The sequence below is a fragment of the Mytilus trossulus genome, chromosome 4 (genome assembly GCF_036588685.1).
Source record: "Mytilus trossulus isolate FHL-02 chromosome 4, PNRI_Mtr1.1.1.hap1, whole genome shotgun sequence".
In the NCBI taxonomy this organism is placed as follows: Eukaryota; Metazoa; Mollusca; class Bivalvia; order Mytilida; family Mytilidae; genus Mytilus; species Mytilus trossulus.
In genome coordinates this window covers 80311414-80336693 of record NC_086376.1, presented here as the reverse complement: position 1 = coordinate 80336693, position 25280 = coordinate 80311414, and the positions used below count along the sequence as shown (strand labels likewise).

Below are 25280 nucleotides of genomic sequence, written 5' to 3'. Positions count from 1 at the left end.
GCTTCTTAATAACAGGGGGGTTAGATTAAAGAACCAATCGAGCGTATCTTTAGTTTGGCTGCATCATTTTTCCATGTGGACTGCTTCCCAAAAATGAAACCAGATAATCTCCAGAAAACTTCAGCATGACATCTCAAAGTCCCCTTCTACAGGCATAGGCAGGTAGCCTGTAGCTGTCGTAGGTCGCTAGCGAACATCCGAGCCGCCCGTCCTCGCGAATCTGCGACGTAGGCCATCTCAACATCCATGACTGTCGTCCCATTTGGAGGTATAAACCAGCTACTTCCAGGAAACGCCACAAACAGCAAAATCACTTAATCCTACTTACATTGCCAGTATATTTCTTCAAGTCTTTCACTTTGGGTTGCTTCTTCTGTCAATCTCTTTGGTAGAATTGGAAATAAAAGAAAGTCATTATTATTCAGATTAATGTATACAAATCAAAACATTTTAATACACAATTTATTTTAAACATTTTCTCATTGTTGAAGGACTGGCCTGTCAACTTGTATATGAAGCACAGCAATAAAACAAAAGGGTTTCTTTGTTGAAGACCAAGCAAATTTGACATTTTCCCTCTCTTATTCTTCAATTTTTCCTGCTTCTTAATAACAGGGAGGTTAGATTAAAGAACCAATCGAGCGTATCTTTAGTTTGGCTGCATCATTTTTCCATGTGGACTGCTTCCCAAAAATGAAACCAGATAATCTCCAGAAAACTTCAGCATGACATCTCAAAGTCCCCTTCTACAGGCATAGGCAGGTAGCCTGTAGCTGTCGCAGGTCGCTAGCGAACATCCGAGCCGCCCGTCCTCGCGAATCTGCGACGTAGGCCATCTCAACATCCATGACTGTCGTCCCATTTGGAGGTATAAACCAGCTACTTCCAGGAAACGCCACAAACAGCAAAATCACTTAATCCTACTTACATTGCCAGTATATTTCTTCAAGTCTTTCACTTTGGGTTGCTTCTTCTGTCAATCTCTTTGGTAGAATTGGAAATAAAAGAAAGTCATTATTATTCAGATTAATGTACACAAATCAAAACATTTTAATACACAATTTATTTTAAACATTTTCTCATTGTTGAAGGACTGGTCTGTCAACTTGTATATGAAGCACAGCAATAAAACAAAAGGGTTTCTTTGTTGAAGACCAAGCAAATTTGACATTTTCCCTCTCTTATTCTTCAATTTTTCCTGCTTCTTAATAACAGGGAGGTTAGATTAAAGAACCAATCGTATGTATCTTTAGTTTGGCTGCATCATTTTTCCATGTGGACTGCTTCCCAAAAATGAAACCAGATAATCTCCAGAAAACTTCAGCATGACATCTCAAAGTCCCCTTCTACAGGCATAGGCAGGAAGCCTGTAGCTGTCGTAGGTCGCTAGCGAACATCCGAGCCGCCCGTCCTCGCGAATCTGCAACGTAGGCCATCTCAACATCCATGACTGTCGTCCCATTTGGAGGTATAAACCAGCTACTTCCAGGAAACGCCACAAACAGCAAAATCACTTAATCCTACTTACATTGCCAGTATATTTCTTCAAGTCTTTCACTTTGGGTTGCTTCTTTTGTCAATCTCTTTGGTAGAATTGGAAATAAAAGAAAGTCATTATTATTCAGATTAATGTACACAAATCAAAACATTTTAATACACAATTTATTTTAAACATTTTCTTATTGTTGAAGGACTGGTCTGTCAACTTGTATATGAAGCACAGCAATAAAACAAAAGGGTTTCTTTGTTGAAGACCAAGCAAATTTGACATTTTCCCTCTCTTATTCTTCAATTTTTCCTGCTTCTTAATAACAGGGAGGTTAGATTAAAGAACCAATCGAGCGTATCTTTAGTTTGGCTGCATCATTTTTCCATGTGGACTGCTTCCCAAAAATGAAACCAGATAATCTCCAGAAAACTTCAGCATGACATCTCAAAGTCCCCTTCTACAGGCATAGGCAGGAAGCCTGTAGCTGTCGTAGGTCGCTAGCGAACATCCGAGCCGCCCGTCCTCGCGAATCTGCGACGTAGGCCATCTCAACATCCATGACTGTCGTCCCATATGGAGGTATAAACCAGCTACTTTTAGGAAACGCCTCAAACAGCAAAATCACTTAATCCTACTTACATTGCCAGAATATTTCTTCAAGTCTTTCACTTTGGGTTGCTTCTTCTGTCAATCTCTTTGGTAGAATTGGAAATAAAAGAAAGTCATTATTATTCAGATTAATGTACACAAATCAAAACATTTTAATACACAATTTATTTTAAACATTTTCTCATTGTTGAAGGACTGGTCTGTCAACTTGTATATGAAGCACAGCAATAAAACAAAAGGGTTTCTTTGTTGAAGACCAAGCAAATTTGACATTTTCCCTCTCTTATTCTTCAATTTTTCCTGCTTCTTAATAACAGGGGGGTTAGATTAAAGAACCAATCGAGCGTATCTTTAGTTTGGCTGCATCATTTTTCCATGTGGACTGCTTCCCAAAAATGAAACCAGATAATCTCCAGAAAACTTCAGCATGACATCTCAAAGTCCCCTTCTACAGGCATAGGCAGGTAGCCTGTAGCTGTCGTAGGTCGCTAGCGAACATCCGAGCCGCCCGTCCTCGCGAATCTGCGACGTAGGCCATCTCAACATCCATGACTGTCGTCCCATTTGGAGGTATAAACCAGCTACTTCCAGGAAACGCCACAAACAGCAAAATCACTTAATCCTACTTACATTGCCAGTATATTTCTTCAAGTCTTTCACTTTGGGTTGCTTCTTCCGTCAATCTCTTTGGTAGAATTGGAAATAAAAGAAAGTCATTATTATTCAGATTAATGTACACAAATCAAAACATTTTAATACACAATTTATTTTAAACATTTTCTCATTGTTGAAGGACTGGTCTGTCAACTTGTATATGAAGCACAGCAATAAAACAAAAGGGTTTCTTTGTTGAAGACCAAGCAAATTTGACATTTTCCCTCTCTTATTCTTCAATTTTTCCTGCTTCTTAATAACAGGGAGGTTAGATTAAAGAACCAATCGAGCGTATCTTTAGTTTGGCTGCATCATTTTTCCATGTGGACTGCTTCCCAAAAATGAAACCAGATAATCTCCAGAAAACTTCAGCATGACATCTCAAAGTCCCCTTCTACAGGCATAGGCAGGAAGCCTGTAGCTGTCGTAGGTCGCTAGCGAACATCCGAGCCGCCCGTCCTCGCGAATCTGCGACGTAGGCCATCTCAACATCCATGACTGTCGTCCCATTTGGAGGTATAAACCAGCTACTTCCAGGAAACGCCACAAACAGCAAAATCACTTAATCCTACTTACATTGCCAGTATATTTCTTCAAGTCTTTCACTTTGGGTTGCTTCTTCTGTCAATCTCTTTGGTAGAATTGGAAATAAAAGAAAGTCATTATTATTCAGATTAATGTATACACAAATCAAAACATTTTAATACACAATTTATTTTAAACATTTTCTCATTGTTGAAGGACTGGTCTGTCAACTTGTATATGAAGCACAGCAATAAAACAAAAGGGTTTCTTTGTTGAAGACCAAGCAAATTTGACATTTTCCCTCTCTTATTCTTCAATTTTTCCTGCTTCTTAATAACAGGGAGGTTAGATTAAAGAACCAATCGAGCGTATCTTTAGTTTGGCTGCATCATTTTTCCATGTGGACTGCTTCCCAAAAATGAAACCAGATAATCTCCAGAAAACTTCAGCATGACATCTCAAAGTCCCCTTCTACAGGCATAGGCAGGAAGCCTGTAGCTGTCGTAGGTCGCTAGCGAACATCCGAGCCGCCCGTCCTCGCGAATCTGCGACGTAGGCCATCTCAACATCCATGACTGTCGTCCCATTTGGAGGTATAAACCAGCTACTTCCAGGAAACGCCACAAACAGCAAAATCACTTAATCCTACTTACATTGCCAGTATATTTCTTCAAGTCTTTCACTTTGGGTTGCTTCTTCTGTCAATCTCTTTGGTAGAATTGGAAATAAAAGAAAGTCATTATTATTCAGATTAATGTATACACAAATCAAAACATTTTAATACACAATTTATTTTAAACATTTTCTCATTGTTGAAGGACTGGTCTGTCAACTTGTATATGAAGCACAGCAATAAAACAAAAGGGTTTCTTTGTTGAAGACCAAGCAAATTTGACATTTTCCCTCTCTTATTCTTCAATCTTTCCTGCTTCTTAATAACAGGGAGGTTAGATTAAAGAACCAATCGAGCGTATCTTTAGTTTGGCTGCATCATTTTTCCATGTGGACTGCTTCCCAAAAATGAAACCAGATAATCTCCAGAAAACTTCAGCATGACATCTCAAAGTCCCCTTCTACAGGCATAGGCAGGAAGCCTGTAGCTGTCGTAGGTCGCTAGCGAACATCCGAGCCGCCCGTCCTCGCGAATCTGCGACGTAGGCCATCTCAACATCCATGACTGTCGTCCCATTTGGAGGTATAAACCAGCTACTTCCAGGAAACGCCGCAAACAGCAAAATCACTTAATCCTACTTACATTGCCAGTATATTTCTTCAAGTCTTTCACTTTGGGTTGCTTCTTCTGACAATCTCTTTGGTAGAATTGGAAATAAAAGAAAGTCATTATTATTCAGATTAATGTATACACAAATCAAAACATTTTAATACACAATTTATTTTAAACATTTTCTCATTGTTGAAGGACTGGTCTGTCAACTTGTATATGAAGCACAGCAATAAAACAAAAGGGTTTCTTTGTTGAAGACCAAGCAAATTTGACATTTTCCCTCTCTTATTCTTCAATTTTTCCTGCTTCTTAATAACAGGGAGGTTAGATTAAAGAACCAATCGAGCGTATCTTTAGTTTGGCTGCATCATTTTTCCATGTGGACTGCTTCCCAAAAATGAAACCAGATAATCTCCAGAAAACTTCAGCATGACATCTCAAAGTCCCCTTCTACAGGCATAGGCAGGAAGCCTGTAGCTGTCGTAGGTCGCTAGCGAACATCCGAGCCGCCCGTCCTCGCGAATCTGCAACGTAGGCCATCTCAACATCCATGACTGTCGTCCCATTTGGAGGTATAAACCAGCTACTTCCAGGAAACGCCACAAACAGCAAAATCACTTAATCCTATTTACATTGCCAGTATATTTCTTCAAGTCTTTCACTTTGGGTTGCTTCTTTTGTCAATCTCTTTGGTAGAATTGGAAATAAAAGAAAGTCATTATTATTCAGATTAATGTACACAAATCAAAACATTTTAATACACAATTTATTTTAAACATTTTCTCATTGTTGAAGGACTGGTCTGTCAACTTGTATATGAAGCACAGCAATAAAACAAAAGGGTTTCTTTGTTGAAGACCATGCAAATTTGACATTTTCCCTCTTATTCTTCAATTTTTCCTGCTTCTTAATAACAGGGAGGTTAGATTAAAGAACCAATCGAGCGTATCTTTAGTTTGGCTGCATCATTTTTCCATGTGGACTGCTTCCCAAAAATGAAACCAGATAATCTCCAGAAAAACTTCAGCATGACATCTCAAAGTCCCCTTCTACAGGCATAGGCAGGAAGCCTGTAGCTGTCGTAGGTTGCTAGCGAACATCCGAGCCGCCTGTCCTCGCGAATCTGCGACGTAGGCCATCTCAACATCCATGACTGTCGTCCCATTGGAGGTAACCAGCTTCTTAAGAGGAAATGAATGTTTTTTGTGGATCAAATCAGTCAATCAAATTGATTTACCTTCTTTTCACTTTCAATGTTGACATTCTTTTCCTTTTAATAACTTTACACATATAATTCAGGTGCTATTCATATCCAGCTAAGATGTCAAATTGAAGTTCACATGAATATGGATTCAGTGAGGTTGCATTATTCACTTGCAAGTGAATAATTCATAATCAATGTTATTAAGCTGATTTTGAAAATTGAATCATGTTGTCTGTTTACAGTGATTTATTATTTCACTATTTGCTTTTCATTAATGATTGAGCCAAAAAAATAACATATTTGATTTTTTATATTTCTCATAGATAGTGCCCCTTTAAGAGTAGAATCTATTACAAATTCTACGACTAAACCAATAAAAAAACCTTTAACCAAACAAAACGGTTTGACATTTAATATGAATTTCCTTAAATATAATTAATTCAAATATGACAAGAAAGGACTAGTGACATTGCCAATTACAAGCCTTTAACATGGAAATTTGATTTTAAAGATTGGTTTTGTAACATTTTCAACATTCACAATGTTAAATTGATTTTGATTCAAAATGTTTTTTCAACTTTATTTCAAAAATTATAAACAAAATTAAAACCACCTTTATGAAAATTAATTTGGCTTGTTGAATTTTCATAAAGTTTTAACAAAATATTTACTTTGACCCTTTGACAAAAATATAAACATTTCAAAAAAATTGAACCAACCTTTTTATCAGAAAAAATACACTGGTTATATAGCAGTTTGACAAACACTAATTTTGATCATTGAGAAGCTTAATATTCCCTAACACCACAACGTCATAAAAACATTTAGCTGATTTTACAGAGTTATCTCCCTGTAGTGTAAGGTACCACCTTAATGCACTATAATATTTGGTCTTTTCAATCTCAATTAATATCAAATATCAAATGTATATCATTTCAAAATTACATAAAAAGACCCCTCTGAATAACACACACCATATCCTGAAAAGTGAGATACCACTGAACTATCCATATAGAATGTAAGCAAGAAACAGACAATAAAACCTGACCAATCAGAACTAGCTCAGAAAACAACTATGTTAATTGTTAATTGTTAGAAGACACTTTGCACTTGAAACACAATGTATTTCTGAAATGATCATTTGATATTTGTTTTGTCAATAGCAAATTGTTTTCAAATTAAGATTAATATTTTGTTATAAAATTCTACTATTAAGGTGGTACATCTGACCTTAGAAACAGAGGTACTCCAAAAATAACCCCTGTTTTTTTCTGGAAATCTTAAATTAGTATACTATGGAGCCCATTAATGCTGAAATTTAATGTAAACTGATAGACAAGTGATTTTTGGCTCGAATTGGTTAAAATATATTTCTCTTCCACCAAAAGTTTCATTTCTGCAAATTTGTTGGTTAAATTATGTAAACAATGACATCAAAAGCACTATTTTGTGTTAGAGAAGGCCTTCTTTTACATATGTTCTAAATTTGAGGGAGTATCTAGCGGTCTGACGCCTACATAACACTAAGGAGATAACTCTGTAAAAAACAGCTGAATGTTTTTTTAATCACACTCTTTAGTTGAGAAAATATTAAGCTTCTCAATGATATAAAATAAGTCTTTGTCAAACTGCTGTATATCAAATGAAAAATTTTATGAAAATTAAAAGGGCAAAATTTATGTTATTCAAGCTGTTTAAATGAGTGTCAATTAATTAAAAGTTTATGCTGTTTTACAATCTATCCCCATGCATTTAATATATACCAAAAACTGAAGAAAATAATCCAATATATTTGCTCTATATTGATTTTAAATTTGAAATAAAACACTGCAAATATGTCCTCATTTTGCAAACCAAACCCATTTGGGTCATTAAAAAAACTATCTGAATTAAGTTTTTTATCCTACATTGAACTTTTGATGTCGTCCCTTACATAAAACTTATAAAAAAAGCCAACCAAACATATCTCTATTAAATCAGTTTACTTACATTGCCTTTATTTCTTCCAAGTCTTTAGCATGTTTAGCAACACCCACGACTGACGTCTCATTTGGAGCTAACCAGCTACTTTGAGGAAACGCCAGCAGCAAAATCATTTAATTGTACTAACATTGCCTTTGTTTCTTCACATCTTCCACTTTCTTATGCTTCTTCTGTCCTCAATTTTTTAAACCCTTTCTCATTGTTTAAGGACTTGTCTGTGAACATGAGTATCAAAGATGTGAACAATTCAAAGTTCATTAAAATTGGTTTAAGTGCTTTGGGTATGTCTGGACAGGCGGAAAACAGCATACCATGATTTTAATAGGAGAAAAATTTGTTATATTTGGAACAGTCAACTTTCTAATAGAGGGGTCAAAACATACAAGTCAAGGAATTTTACAAAATTCTTGGACATGTTTTGACCATATAACACCAGATGGATGTATAAATAACAAGGGTGTATCCAGCCATTTTAAAAAGGAGGTGGTCCCAACCAAGGACAAAAAAGGGGGGGTACAACTATATGTCCCCATTCAAATGCATTGATCATTCTAATGAACCATGCAATACTCACAGAATGTTTAAGAAATAATTGATGCCAGCTATACTTTATTGTAGTTTTAACATGGGTAGGCATTATATTCGTGATTATTTTTGCCAGAGCGATAGCGAGTAGGCTCACGATCTTCGTGTAGGCTCTTCCATCAACCTCGCTGTCTATTTTTATCCAACTAGTTCAAACCAGTTAAAATTTCGCAAAGTTGTAGGTTTCTAAAATTCAAAATTGAAACAGAAATTAACAAATTAATTTATCAGCCTAACTAAAAGAATATTTGAGTCACAATATAACAGAAAAGTTATATTACAACAGTCTTTTCCTTTGAGGTCAATTTCTGACATGCACATTTTCAAGTCAGTTGTCAATGGCGGTGGACGCACAAGGAGAATCGGGTAGGTCTTTATTTTACTAAATTAATCGTAAATATTTCGCCGGTTAATAGTGTAGCATTGGTAAATATGTTTATATTTGATAGAGGATTCCTTGATAAAGTTGTGCTGACATTTGAGACTTGGAAGGAGGGGCCCTTTGACAGAGATCCATTTATACTTGCGGTGGCTACACCTTGTAAAGTTGATCAAAGGGTACGCCTTTGTGCATCTGACGATTTCAAATGCTGTATTACATGATGATTAAAATAAATACTGGGTGACAATCTTGTTGCATTTGTAAAATGGATTGGAAACCTTGGTGGTATATTGGTAATTACGCCTATTTTTTTTTATAGGAGAATGGGGTTCGATTCCCTACTAGGGTCAATTCATTTTATTAGAAATATATGAAACAATTTTGTCATTCAGTACAACAGTAATAATAACCTATACTTTATTTTATATTTTATATTTTATCGTCGGAACAAATATTTCAATGAAATTATTCTATACAATGACATGCCTTTTTAAAAGGAGAGATGAAACGTGTTTTTCAGAGGGAGGGGTTTTGAAGTTAGAACAGCCAACATGAACGATGCGGTATCTAGGTCAAATATGTCAATTATGAATTGTAACACATTGTTGTCATTTTAAAAGTATAACTTAAGTAACAAAATGTGTATCATTTTAGTGTTTGAAAGTGGTTTAATTTAAGGAAATACATTAAATGCATATCAATTTGACGAAATTCATTTTTCTGCCGTAGTCAATATACGCATGTGCAAACTTATTTTATTGGATAATAAAGTATGGTTTCTTTACAAAGCTAAAGAAGCACGTCATATTAGAATTGTTTGTATAAAAATTTGCTGGTCTTTATTTTAATAGGTAGTATGAATTGCAATTTGTATTGTTCAGTTGATTATAAAAATAATTATTCTACAAACAAACAGAGTGAAGTGATTTTATTTCTTATAATTATTTACACTTATCGATTCAAATACACTTTAAAATTTAAAATCTGCATTCACATGTAAAGCGGTCTACTCGATTCCCATATAATAGCTCATTTAAACATGTCAACTTTAATTTTCGCATATTTTATTATTTAACTTTCATTGGCAGGAGTTATGACTTGAGATGAATATCTGGATTGGTAAAAATAAACATAATCTAGCCATAAAGAGGAGGTATATCATTCAAATTTTTACGTGTTCTCGTCATTCAAGCCAAACATTCATAATATCGGGTTAACATTAAATTACACAGTAACAGGGGAATTTTGTGTCATTAGAGAAAGAATAAGACTGACCTGACTGATAATATAACGAATTTCCAACCACAAAGTCAAGTTATTAAATCGTAAATTGGTGTTTTAGATTTTCTTGCAGTTCCAGTGTTTATAGGAAACAGATCATGACTTCCGGCCTTGACAGAATTTACCCGCCAAATACATTAACCAATAAATGGATAGCGGCCTAATGAACCGTGGATAGGGAAATGCGTACGGTGAATCCAAACAAAAACAAACAGGATTCTATCGATGTTGAGTTTTCTGCTCTTCGGTCGGGTTGTTTGGCACATTCCCCATTTTATTTCTCAATTATATGCTTTTAAACAATTATAGACAAAACCAGTCCGTCTGTAGTCCAGGTCCACGTCAATAGTATATACTTTAAAATGATGGTGGTAATGGGTGTACCTTCATGACGAATAAAGGTAAAATTTCTTGCCAAATGACGTTGAGTCAATGACGGTAATTTTTGGTGCATGACGATAAAATGTCTTGACAGGCGCGCCTAACTTTCAGGATTTTGGGCCTCAGTGATACTCAACTGTTGTGAGTGATACATTTACTTGTAAAAAAAGGTATGCTTTTAAGACCTATCTAATTAAGTATAGGAATCAAAACAAATCTTTACAGTGAAAATAACATAGCTTGGCTGCACTCGTTCTATTTGAGCAGTCAAAATGCGTTGACTGTATATATCTATGTCATATACAGTCACTCACGGGTCCGATATCACTTTTTCTCTTGAATATTTAAATAGAAGTTGTCGATATAATATTCAATTATAATATTCATATGACCTCTTAAACCTGTTCTTGTTTCCAATGCATACAACGATGCGTGGAACGACTCTACCTTATTTCTTTTGCAGTTATATGAAAAACATATTTCATTTGTTTATGTTTTGTTTTTTTTGCAACCTATAAATCATTATGTTTTATGCTTATGTTTGATATTTTAGTCCATACGCAAACGATTTCGTTCACCATCGAGTGTGGTTTTCAACAGGTAAATGTACATTTCATTGTGATGTATATTTCTCCACGAGCATGATATAAGGCCTTGTTAAAGGTGATTTTCCCCAATATTTAGATTAAATAAATGACCTTAACGCAATTGAAAATGTTTTTTAGATTGCAGTATAAAGACAATAATAGTTCATTGACTTGACATATCAACGATATAAGGATTCGGCCCGAAACGGGGATATATAGCTCGGCACAGCCTCGCATTTCCCCGTTTCTAAGCCTCATCCTTATAGCGTTGATATGTCAAGTCAATGCACTATTATTGTCTATATAATCACCGCCTACTTCTTTCCTAATGTTGTATGAAATGTCAATATACTATCCTATATAGTTACAAAAAGCAATTACAACGGCCACTAAACGGCGGCATTTAGCAATGAGGAAACATAACAAAATGTAAAACATATTTAAAAAGGGGAGATAGTTGATCAATTACAAAACGGAAAACAGATGTAACAATTGAACAGCAAGCAACCATACAGACTTGCTATAAATTATTTGGCATTGGTTTAATATGGTTTAATATGTTTGTGAGCGCTCAATCTCTCTTCATTAAATTTAAAAAAAATGGTATATCCAACAGAGCGCCAATAAAAAAGGATATTATAGATATAAGAAGATGTGGTGTGAGTGCCAATGAGACAACTTTCCATCATGCCAAATCACAATTTAAAAAGTAAACCATTATAGGTTAAAGTACGGCCTTCAACACGGAGCCTTTTTAATTATCGGTATAAACATATAAAGCAATCATTCGTAAAAATATTGTATTGATTCTTGCTCTTGTTTTCAGTCACGGATCCAGGAATGTTTTGCGTTGCTTCCCTATTAAAGAGGGGATCAGCTCCAGTCAAGCTGCAGTGATTCCCTATATAACCAACTAAAAAAATTTCCACAAAAGCGGAAATTGCTGGATTCGCCTATGGTTTTAGATGGGAAAGTAAGTTCGTTTTATATAAGAGTCGAGAACAAATGTGTGTCCTATGACTTCACCCTCACTTAAAACAAAAGAAGAATAGATGAATGGTTAGTGGATACAAATATGTTTTATGTTATTAAAATACAATGAACCTCAGTCTGATTAAAACCAGTCTCACTATCCAAAAACTCAAGTGGACAGTGGGCCTGGATTTAATCAGACTAAAGGAACCTATTTTATTTGCAAAACTTATATTAGGCGTGTTTGATTTGTCAATACTTCTCATTGTTTTAGGTCATTACATGTCGTGCATTACAAAAGTGTCAGTAGTGTTAGACGGGTTCAGGATTTTAGGTTAGGGGCACAAAATTAAATTATCGGTATAACGGTGTGTGTGTGTGTGTGTGTGTGTGTGTTGTTGTTGTTTTAGGACTGCTCATTTTTTCGGAATCTGCACGTATGTGGGATCTTACTCCATCGCATTGCCCGTTATATAGGGAACTAGCACTCGCATATTTTCACCATAAAGTCACTGTTAGAACTGCATGTGATTGTATAACGACTTGTAACAGTACATGTATAAATACTATTCACAGTTATAAATTCCAATACAAAATTACATGTTACTTCATTCTAATCTATAATGCAACTAGTTACTTGTTACTTCAAGCTACTACTCCAATATAACTGACCGATACATGAAGTTCTCGTCTATAAGCAGCTGTTCTTAATTTAGATTAAACATTTTAAGAATTGACCATCAACTCTTTGATGTGGTTGACCACGCCACAGTAAAATGATCGCACTTATCTATTAAGCTGAGGACAACCCATGTTTTGTAAATTTTAGGGGGAGGCATGCATGCCCCGCCTGAATCACCCCCTGATTGCAAATGTAGTTTACGTTCATTGGAAAATTTAAAAGTATGTCATTGTTATAATCTAGAAAACAAAATACAGGTCATCCTTTCTTGGGGGATAAATAATGTAAGGTTAGCATTGATTAATTCAGATTTGAGGCCTGATAACGTATAAATAGGCCTCAATGTCGGAACAGTACAAAACAAATAGATTTAGGTCAGGAGTAGCGAATAGCATGATATTTGGAGCCTGCTTTTCTAAATCATAAGCCGTATTTCAATCTTTGTTTAAGTTTGGGGTCATCATTGTGGTTTTCCAAGCATGAAATGATCATTTTAAAAAGCGAATCTTTGTCAATATCAATAGATTAAAAAGGACACACATTGAATTTAAACAACCATACACACTTTGGCCATCTGGTGGAGAATTAACTATAAAACAGAACCATGAACCCTGAAAAGTAACGACTAAACGTCTTGATATGATACATAATAGAAAATATATTTCTGATTCAAAGGCGTTGTATCTTTAAATAAAAAGACCTCGATTTTATAGTGTAAGGAGCTGAAAATAAATTTAAAAAATAAAAACTGAAAAAAAATATTATTTGGACTGCTATGAATATTCCACAAATAAGAAACAAAACGAGATTTAAAAACACATGTCAATAAATCATGAATTTTCTTTATATATTGTTTAAAGAAAAGAAAAGTTATGGGTTATCTTATTTTTAAGAAAAAGTTTTTTTTTAAATTCTTGAAACACGTTCTCCATATGACAGCAAAAAAACCAACTAAATTCAACAAGGATCGAGTAGCGTAAAAACTAGCACTTTTGCTAAGGACTTTCTTTGCACCGATGGATTCGTCTTTCATTTTTGAAAAAAAGTATTGACCAACAATAGAAAATCTTGATAATGTAAAAATATCTGCTAATTTTGATGATTTTCCCTGTATATCCTTTGTATTTTTGGAGTGTCATGCTGTTGATTTTAAAGGCTCGTATCACAAAAACGAAAACGAATACCCCTTTTTAGCTACATAGAACATACGGGTAAAATGCAGTTTTTGGCTTATAACTCAAAAACCAAAGCATTTAGAGAAAATCTGACAGGGAGTAAATTTGTTTATCATGTAAAGATCTATCTGCCATTAAATTTTCAGATGGATCGGACAACCCATTGTAAGGTTGCTGCCCTTGAATTAGTCATATTAAGGAAATTTGGCCGTTTTTGATTATTATCTTGAATATTATTATAGATAGAGATAAACTGTAAACAGCAACTATGTACAGCAAAGTAAGACCTTAAAATAAGTCACCATGACCAAAATGGTCAGTTGACCCCATAAGGAGTTATTGTCCTTTATAGTCAAATCTTAACAATTTTCATAAAATTTGTAAATTTGTCTAACATTTTCGACAGAAACTTTTAGACCAAGTTCAATATAGATAGAAATAATTGTAAGCAGCAAGAATGTTCAGTAAAGTAAAATGTACAAACACATCACCATCACCAAAACACAATTTTGTCATGAATTCAAATGCGTCCTTTGTTTAATATTCACATAGACCAAGGTGAGCGACACAGGCTCTTTGGAGCCTCTAGTTTATTTTATTTTCTAGTTTAATTTTACAAGCAAAATTCATATGTGACATTTAAAAAAAATCCACTGTGTATTTTAATTACGTACACTTCGCCTTAATGTCGATTGTTCGAAAAGACGCTGAGCATTACTTCCATGATAACCTTACATTAAATTGTGAAATAATTTCTTATTTGTGTAAGCTGTAAGGTTTCGTCGGAAATTGCAAGACTACCATGCAGCATAACTTATTACCGTGTATTATTAATATCACTACACAGAAAAATCAACTCCGGTACTATCTATTTTATTAAAAGTTTCCACTATTGAACAGATATAAATATAAGAATTGTACGTCCAGTAAAAAATATTACAGAACTGAATATTTAGCGTGATACTATGTTAACGAGATACGCATGTACACTCTATTTTGTAAAAGTCCGACATACACACCAAAGTTAATATGAAGTGGGTGCGGTCTTCTTTTTTTTATTTCTGCAATCAAAGTATGAAAGGATTTACAATTCATCTGAAAAACATAATATGTCGTAACACACAATCATTCAAGCCTAAAACTTCAAAGTTTAAAACAAATTTACTATTCTATATAGGTTAAATTTTTCCCGTGGAAATTGAGGACCTATTCTTCTTATAATTTCCCACGAAAAATATGTTCCAAATCTTTTCAATAAAAGATATTTTACAACTGTCCAACATGATAAGATTTTCTGTAATATTCATTGCATATCACAGTTTGCGGAGCATATCATATGCTCCGCAAACTGGCTTTTATTTTTGGAGTAAATTAAGGATCTTTTGAAATATTGAAAAAAATAAGATATATAACTGTATCGTAACTTTTCAACGGTTTGTCTAGGTCACCATGGATATCCTTATATGATGTCCATGGATGGATCGACGTCCACAGCTTATCTTAGTGGCGAACCCCGGCAGAAATGTTAATAATGGGGTTTGGGAGGGGCACGGTCCAGTCATGCTCCAGTGATTGTGTATATAATTAACCAATCTGTTCCAAAAAAGGAGTACCAGGCAACTCACTGACAGATCTAGAAATTTTCATAAGTGGGGGCCCACTGACTGCCTAAGAGGGGGCCCGCTCCCATAGTCACGCTTCAGTGATTCCCTATATAAGCAACCAATTTTTTCCCAAAAAAAGGCGGCGGACCCTCTGGACCCCCTAAATTCGCCTATGCAACCTGCCCCCCCCCCCTAATCCGCCTCTGAGTTACTTAATTACTTATAGATAACTCATAAAAGTAATCGGCTGGACGGCAATTAAAAATTCCCGCACATTTAAAGATTAGTTCCCGATTACTTTCAGTTTGTTTTTCCCCGAAATCAGCGATTATTCTACGTGTTAAAAATCACATACAAATATCGTAAATTATCTGTTATACTAGATAGGAACGAATTAGTTGAATTTTGAAGGATAAGGCGTGACTTATTGAAAAATTGATTTAAAAAACAGAAATACTTGGTATTTGTTTAAACATTTGGATAATGCAATACATCACTAATAAAATTAAGAATGGAAATGGGGAATGTGTCAAAGAGACAACAACCCGACCATAGAAAAAACAACAGCAGAAGGTCACCAACAGGTCTTCAATGTAACGAGAAATTCCCGCACCCTTCAGCTGGCCCCTAAACAAATATATACTAGTTGAGTGATAATGAACGCCATACTAATTTCCAAATTGTACACAAGAAACTTAAAATTAAAAAAATACAAGACTAACAAAGGCTAGAGGCTCCTGACTTGGGACAGGCACAAAAATGCGGCGGGGTTAAACATGTTTATGAGATCTATCTCAACCCTTCCCTATACCTCTAGCTAATGTAGAAAAGTAAAATGCATAACATACGCACATTTAGAATTCAATTCAAGAGAAGTCCGAGTCTGATGTCAGAAGATGTAACCAAAGAAATATAAACAAAATGACAATAATACATAAATAACAACAGACTACTAGCAGTTAACTGACAAGCCAGCTCCAGACTTCAATTAAACTGCATGATTGAAAGTAGTTTTTCTTTAAATAAATGAATAAATAGTCTAAACAATAGATTGTAAATATGTCTCCAAATTTGCAGATTTGAACAAAGAACTAAACCGATTTTGTACTGCGATTATACAAACCAAGTTGGCGGTATACCATGAACCTACCTTAAAGGATGCCCGCGATTAGAACTATAGTAAAATTGAAAATGTAAATGGGGAATGTTTCAAAAAGACTTAAAGGGCAGAAAATATATGGTGGCCACCAATGAGTTTTCAACACAGTGTGAAAATCCATTTCATAAAAATAACTTGGCGACAAAAAGGACACTGATTTTTCGTTTCCTCGTTGTTAATTTTTATCTTATTGGATGGTGATGTTCATTTGGCCTCATCTTATGGTGATATAATATATCCCAACTAGTTTGATCTGCAGAAAATGCGAGCACTCTCAAAAATGTGTACTTTGGTTTAATTATTTCTTTTGATTACTTGGTATTTGTGAGTTTTGTATCGATCTGATGAGGTAACCTTTATTTTAACTGAGATTGATAGTTTGTTCTTATGTTACAAGCTTTTACAAATGATCATTATTTTTCGAAAAAATTTCGTATAATCGTTAAAAGATATTTCAATCGGTCAGTGTTGTTGTGAAAATATGGCAGTAATTATAGTTCTTAGATATAGGAAGATGTGGTGTGTTTTGAAGCCGAAGTTTAACGATTGTCGCCCGTTAGTCAACAACCAACAAAAAGCATGGATATTGAGAACGTGTTTAACATGTACAATTTGATAAAAGCTTATTTCAGTGACAGATCCATGTGTTTTGCAATCACCGGATTTTTACGAGGAGGGTTACGCTAAGGTCACTTTGAAAACGGAAAATAAGTCCGGCAAATTGCTTCTTGCATGGAAGCAAGCAATTAACAACTGAAAAGCGGTAAACTTCTTCTGAATGTGAACAAATCATGAAAAGAATTTTCTTCATAAAAAAAGTGTATGTACAGAAGTTTAATAATGGAAACTATCCATTTTTTTATAAAAAAAACCCATATGATTCATTTTTTTTAATTTGTGGTTTCATATGACTTTTAAAAAAATGAAACAAAAAAAACCTTGAAAATCGCAAAATACATGTAACTTAAATCGAGTGCACCCTAGAAAATGAACTTAATTTGCTCCATATTTATATTTGTTTAAGTTCTTATTTTGGTTTTTTTAATGATACCTTTACTAGCAATGCATGCAAAATCCTCTATCTATCAAGCACCGAATCGCCAAATAGTAATAGAGTACAAGGGGAAATGCTGTGGATTTTCTATAAAATTACTCCTAACTAAGTTATATACCTAAATATACCACAAGGGTGTTATATTAAAGTATATAGATATTTATGTGAGACAAGTGCCAGTATATGTTTAGCATAAAGGCCATTGAATCAACACAAGCAAGTACATAATCCTTAAAACCAATTTGAATATAAATTCCGGAAATTCGTACAAACCGACGTCCGGATTTGTTAATATCTTAGAATGCTCTATCTTCAAAGGGAGACAAATGTGGTTGTAAAGCTAAATTTGTCATGACTTTGTATTTTTCTGTAAACATATGCTTAATTTTAGATTAATTGTACCAATATTTAGCAGGTTTCTTGGCAAAAGTAATCTAGGAAACAATAGTTCATCACACAGGTATTCAGTATGACGCTTGAAATTCATGTTTAAAAAAACGTCGTCTGTTTCTGTCAAAATTATATTATGATGAACAGGTTGGGAACAAACCCCCTGGATGGTGATTATACCTGTATAGAGGGATAAACCTTCTTAAGAGGGATAAAATTATCCCTCTATAGAGGGGTATTTTGTTTGCACTGGATTTAAAGCAAATTAGGGCAGAATGGCATTTTCTTATTATATTGGCTATAATCTCTAGCAGTAGGTGCATCAACATATGCACTTTACTAAAAATTGGAATAACCCGTTTTCTGCTAAAGTGACAAAACTTGAAATCTATTGTATACCTATCTGAACACCTGATCAACATCAAAAGGAATAGTTGACCTTTAAATTTCATGTTAAATCTAACAATAGAAATTCTGTTCAGTGAGGCATAAGTGAGTACAATTTACCTGATCATCACAGCTTTCAATCATGGTGAACAATAGATTTTATATTTAGTCAGATAAGCAGCAAACTTGGCATGTGCATATTAAACTAAGTACATCAATTGGTGCATCAACTGTTGCAGGTTACTGCCATAATAAGTAGAGAATGCCATTCTGCTCTGTTTTGATTTAAATCCAGTCTAAACAAAAATACCCCTCTATAGAGGGATAATTTCACCCCTCTATAGAAGGTTTATCCCTCTTTACAAGTATAATCACCATAGAGAGGGTTTGTTCCCAACCTGATGAAATCTATAATTCTATTTTTTTTTTGTTCTAGCTATAGACTCTAGTGTAAAATATATTATTGCTCTATTGACATATGTCTAATTTCCTCTAATACAAAAAAATGACATAAATTGTCTACAGTCTTTAAGGTTCATCATAACAAACGGACAAATTAATATGGTTGTATTTACATGCCAAAAATTACTCTGAGTACAGACTTACCTGTGAACTTTGAAAAGTTTTAATGCCTAGCATCCACTAGATATCATAAAGTTAAATGCATTTTGTGTTTCAGAAAGATAAAATCTCTTTTGGATTTTGATGGGCATTTTTTTTCCTTCATGCAAAAGGTGTGAAAATTAACTAAGTTGTGGTACAACTTTGAGATGCACCCTCAGGTAAAAAAACGGTTTGTATTGTTTTGATTGTCCTTAATTGACATGGACAAGAGGTATCTTCACAACTACAAATGTATAGGTGAGTTAAAGAGTTTATCTGAGTCAGCTGTGAGTGGACAGTATCAAAGTAATTCAGGTGTTTGTTTATTTTTGGATCTTCTGCAGAAAGGAAAAAAAATGCCCATCAAAAACCAAGAAAAATTTTATCTTTCTGAAACACAAAATGCATTTAACTTTTATATATCTAGTGGATGCTAGGCATTAAAACTTTTCAAACAGCACAGGTAAGTCTGTACACAGAGAGGTTTTTGAGGTGAAAATACGGCCATATTTGTCCATTTGTTATGATGAACCTTAAGTAAACTTGTCACGCACATTTCCCTGTCAGTTCCTACATGTAAGTCAGACATACACAACTGTAGGAAAGTTTTATGTAGTTCTATACAAACATTGTAGCTGCCAGCTCTAATTTAAGCAGATAAACCTTTGAGTCTTGTCAATAATAATTTTATAAATATACTCTGAAATGGAACTTCTTATGTAAATAACATACATATTGATAAATGCCTTTTCCAAATTTATAAATTGTACTTGAAGATGACCCCTCCCTTTTTTTTACTTGAATTAATGCGAAGGATGATTCAAAGCTCCTGTAGGAATCAGCATCCTAATGCATAGGCAACATCTATGAAAATGTTCAGGTTGGGATAGCCTTTATTGTTACAAAATGTAGCAAAGAGCCATAAACAACTATGACAATAAAAAAAATCCTTGTATTGAGTTACAAGAGTTGAGCACACATTAGACTGTGTACTTAAACAGGTACATATATGTAGTCTTTGCTTATATCTTAATATACACTAAAAACAAGTTGTACAGAAATTATTTCTATCACTACATCCTATCTGCTATCTTAATGTACATAGTTATCAAATATATGAAGGGCTATTGGGATTGCATTGGTGTATATGGCTGTCTTGATACAGATGTGATTTTGAAATAGATTTATAATACATCCTTTATTTTTCATAATTTCTTCTAGGGGCTTAACCTCTTTGTGAGGTTTCCTTTTCATGTATTGTTCTATATTGATTCTAACATAATTGACCCCTACATTTTGTTACAACATGTTTTATATTTATTGGTTATTTGTTCTTGTCAGGTACATGCATGAAATATTTGCTGCTACATGTACATGAAGATGTGAAGCTAAAATCAATCAATCTAATTGATACTAGCAGTATATGAGATTTTATGGGAATTGCTTAATAGGTTTGCCAGTAAAGGGGAAAAAATACTCGTGAAAATTCTCCCCCATCATGACTATCCAGCATACAGAAAAAATCCTACTTGATTGAAGGACACCTAAAATCATCTTATTGTGAAATCCTACATGTTATATTTCATGCCACATAAATAAATATATGCAACTATCATTACCGCTGTATGCAGTCTCCATAGTATTAATTTCTATTAACACAATGATTAACATTTATGTTTAAAGATACACTTCTACAATGGCAAGCCAATATATAAAGAGTAAAATCAACTCAGATGCCATCTTGAAATCTGCTGAAGATAAAAGGACATATGAAGGATTAGAACTAAACAATGGGATGAAAGTTTTATTGATCAGTGATCCTGAAACAGACAAAGCTTCAGGGGCTATGGATGTCAATATTGGTAAGGATTTAATATATATAAATGTAGTATGCAACTTTCAATGAATGCATGCAATATTTGCCACTGGATAGTTTTCCAACAATATACAGTCATTGAAGTGTAGCTAAAACTAGAATCTAATGTATGTTTTAAATGAAATATATATGCAATCTATAGCTAAGGATGAGTATTTGCCACAGTTCTATTCAACTTGTACATGTAACATTTAGAATATTTTCTTCAAGAAATTTGAGGGAATTTAAGAATATTGACAAAACCATCAATACAGAACATGAACTCTTCATATCAAAAGTTTTTACCATATTACAAAATGTAACTGTTACTGTACTTGTTGTACCTTTAGAACCTAAATTGTTTCCACATGAAAAATAAGATTTAATCTTGACAATTGAATTTGAAATTCCAGCTCCTCAAATTGTCAATGTCAGACTAGTAAACAAGTTTGTTTTATTGAGAAATTATGTAGAATCAAGTTTTCTGAGGATCATCTGGAAATTCTCACTGATCTTCAAATCCTTTGCTTCAAAGCTCAGGTTTGAGTTGCTTTTTGCTAACTGGTTAAATTTAAAGCACCTGTATTTTACTGTCAATTAAATGTACATCTGTTAAAAAGTTTTGCATGTTAACTTGAGGAGCATCCATCAAATTATTTGAAACTCAGAATGTGGTAAGGGACTGCTGCTTACAGATTCAGTTCAAAATAAATTTATTTCACTTTTTTTCCCCATTGATTCTTTAAAATTTGGAAATCATGTAAGGAAAAATATGTTATTCTCTATAAATCATTTCAAAGTTGAGTGATTTCACTTTTGATAATATGCAAAATACTCAGATGTTTGGTTTCCAGACAACAGCTACTGAACCCTAAATCATTTAAAATAACTGATCCCACTCCTATCTAGATTATATGATTTGGGGTATCTGTGTCCTCTGGAAACATTCTATTTTTATTTTGGACCTTATGTTGCCTAAAATTTTACTAATCAGTGATGTCAGTTGTTTACTTGTGTACATATTTATCTATTAAAAGTGTACCTGTATTTTTTGGGGAGTAACCTTGTATTGTCTTGTGAATTTAATATTTTCCATGTTCATAACATTTTTTTCACCTCCTTCACCAGTACTCTTGATATCTACACATGTACCTTTAACAATATGTGTTTCCTGAACTTTTGTTATTAATTCCTTTTCACCAAATTATGTTTTAGGACACATGAAAGATCCAGTAGACTTGCCTGGGTTGGCACATTTTTGTGAGCACATGCTGTTTTTGGGAACTAAAAAGGTATCAATTTGATTTGATTTAGTTTCACTCCTTTCTGGAAAAAAAAATGATGTTTAAGCTTTTTGATTTCAATGTTTCAACATTTAGAGATGCAATGTACATGTATGAAAGTTGATAATCCTGTTCTTATAAGACATTTATAATAATATAAAATTGTGTAACTGTTGTAAACTGAAAGTATGTTAAAGAAATGAACCTTTTGTAATACATATACCATTGATAATATATGTCAGATGCATACATAAATGTACTATGTAAGTATTATAATGAATTGTCAAATTATATTTTTGGAAAAAAGGAAAATTAAAAACAGAAAGTCATTAATCAAAAGGCAAATTCAAAAGCTAAAACACAACAAATAAATGGAAAGCAACTGTCATATTCCTGACTTGGTACAAGCACTTCCTTATATACAAAATGATGGATTAAACCTGATCCTATAATCCTCCACCTGAATGACAGTTAAAAAGAATTTCATTTCATGTTTGTTTTCTTACAAGGTGTATTGTTTAGTTCATTGATTTGTTTAAAAGTGTTGAATTTGATATGATTTACCGTTTTCTTCTGTTTCAGTATGAACAGGAGAATGAATACAGTAAGGTAAGTTTGATACAAATATTTTAAACGAACCACTTGTCATTTTTGTATGTAGACTAGGTTGAGGGCTGTTCATGGACGTATAACTTCTAGGACTTGGTTGAAGGGCCAGGCAATACATTAATATTTTGTCTCTGGTGGAAAGTTGTCTCATCAGCAATTATACCATATTGAATATATTAAATATGTATAATCCAGTCATCCAGTACAGAAAGTCTGTTGTATCCATTGTGAATAAATTTTATTTTTGAATATTAATAAAAATTAGAATAAGACATATAGACATTTTCTAATTGTTTAATAAAAATAGAATAAGCATTCATAAATTTAGTTCTGACCACTTCTTGGTTTTTTTTTCAAGATAAAATTTTGAAGAAAGATTTTTTTGGCTTTCTGTCTTGTAATTGGTACAAGTCTAAAGTCAGAGTGACAAATACAAAAAATGTATTCTTTTTGTTATTGTGTGTTAATGTATGACTTCTCATGTCAATGAAATATCAATAATTGTTGTATATGAATTTTCTCTGTTGTAGTTCCTTAGTGAACATGGAGGAAGTTCTAATGCCTACACTTCAGGAGAACATACCAACTTTTATTTTGACATATCACCAGAACATTTACCTGGAGCTTTAGACAGGTAGGTTTACATTTGACACATCACAAGAACATTTACCAGTAGCTTTAGACAGGTAGGTTATAATTTGACATATCAGCTGAACATTTACCTGTAGCTTTATATAGGTAGATTAACATTTGACATATCACCAGAACATTTACCTGGAGCTTCAGATAGGTAGCTTTACATTTGACAAATCACCAAAAAATTTACCTGGAGATTTAGATTGGTAGGTTTACATTTGACATATCACTAGAACATTTACCTGGAGCTTTAGACATGTAGGTTTAAATTTGACATATCACTAGAACATTTACCTGGAGCTTTAGATAGGTAGGTTTACATTTGACATATCACCAGAACATTTACTTGGATCTTTAGATAGGTAGGCTTTCATTTGACAAATCACCAAAAAATTTACCTGGAGATTTAGATTGGTAGGTTTACATTTGACATATCACCAGAACATTTACCTGGAGCTTTAGATAGGTAGGTTTACATTTGACATATCACCTGAACATTGACCTGGAGCTTTAGATAGGTAGGCTTTCATTTGACATATCACCAGAACATATACCTGAAGCTTTAGATAGGTAGGTTTACATTTGACATATCACCTGAACATATACCTGGAGCATTAGACAGGTAGGATTTCATTTGCCATATCACTAGAACATTTACCTGGAGCATTAGACAGGTAGGTTTACATTTGACATATCACCAGAACATTTACCTGGAGCTTTAGATAGGTAGGTTTACATTTGACATATCACCTGAACATTTACCTGTAGCTTTAGACAGGTAGGTTTACATTTGACATATCACCAGAACATTTACCTGGAGCTTTAGACAGGTAGGTTTTCATTTGACATATCACCTGAACATTTACCTGTAGCTTTAGACAGGTAGGTTTACATTTGACATATCACCAGAACATTTACCTGTAGCTTTAGACAGGTAGGTTTACATTTGACATATCACCAGAACATTTACCTGTAGCTTTAGACAGGTAGATTTACATTTGACATATCACCAGAACATTTACCTGTAGCTTTAGACAGGTAGGTTTACATTTGACATATCACCAGAACATTTTACCAGTAGGTAGGCACTGAATTTTTGTTCATTCCTGGTAAACTAATTATAAGTTCTGGATTTTTTGTTTAAGATTTTGTTACTGAGGTACTGATTTATGTGGTAACATTAAATTAATATAAACACTATTTTTTTAGGATTTGATTTCAATCCATTCTTGGGTTTCAGGTATCATTTATTATCTACTCACTATCTCCTACTACTTTCCAGGTTTTCACAGTTCTTTCTGTGCCCTTTGTTTACGGAGACTGCAACAGACAGGGAGGTTAATGCAGTCAACTCTGAAAATGATAAAAATTTACAGAGTGATCCTTGGAGAATTCACCAGTTAGAGAAAACCCTGACAGATCCTTCACATGATTATTCTAAATTTGGAACAGGTAAAATTAAAAATTATTTTCAGATCTAATTAATCAATTGTGCCATTATTTATTGATTGTCTCCCATATTACTTTCTATTCCATGTGCATGTGCATAACTGTTCAGTGTTCTATTGTCATGTATTTCATTTTATTATTTCATTGTTATAACACAAATCATTGTATGAAATTTAAAACTTGCAAGGGTCCATAATTGGATTAATAAAGTATTCTTATTCTTATTTTAAATAGGAAGAAAATCCTTTAATATAATTTAGAAAGAATATGATCAATTTATATAGTTTCTTAGATTTAGACTTAGAAAAAATCTACAGCATATATATGCAGTTCACTAACTGTTTCAGCACTCTACCTTTAGTTTGCCACAACCAAATTTTCATTGCACAATGCTCATTACCAGGAAACACTGATCAAGTACAGATATGAGGCATCACATTCAACATATTTGAGAATTTGTTATCAAGTTCTAATTTTATGAATTATTATTACTTACCAGTCAAGGAATATACATAAG

General features: G+C 33.7%; 1 protein-coding gene across 4 annotated transcripts in view; it reads left to right on the top strand.

Annotated features, from left to right (window-relative positions):
• The first annotated feature begins 11855 nt into the window (after positions 1–11855).
• LOC134716087 (insulin-degrading enzyme-like) overlaps positions 11856–25280 on the top strand; it is a 52178-nt gene continuing 38753 nt past the window's right edge. The window contains exons 1-6 of one of the 4 annotated variants that reach the window (XM_063578839.1): positions 11856–11878; positions 20615–20793; positions 22002–22078; positions 22652–22678; positions 23209–23312; positions 24597–24766. In XM_063578839.1, coding sequence (XP_063434909.1) covers positions 11871–11878; positions 20615–20793; positions 22002–22078; positions 22652–22678; positions 23209–23312; positions 24597–24766 — 565 coding nt within the window. In that variant the 5' untranslated portion in view covers positions 11856–11870. Of the gene's footprint in view, positions 11879–17842; positions 18012–20614; positions 20794–22001; positions 22079–22651; positions 22679–23208; positions 23313–24010; positions 24041–24111; positions 24145–24596; positions 24767–25280 lie in introns of those variants that run through there. The other 3 variants (XM_063578838.1, XM_063578843.1, XM_063578842.1) reach the window with 3 other exon arrangements.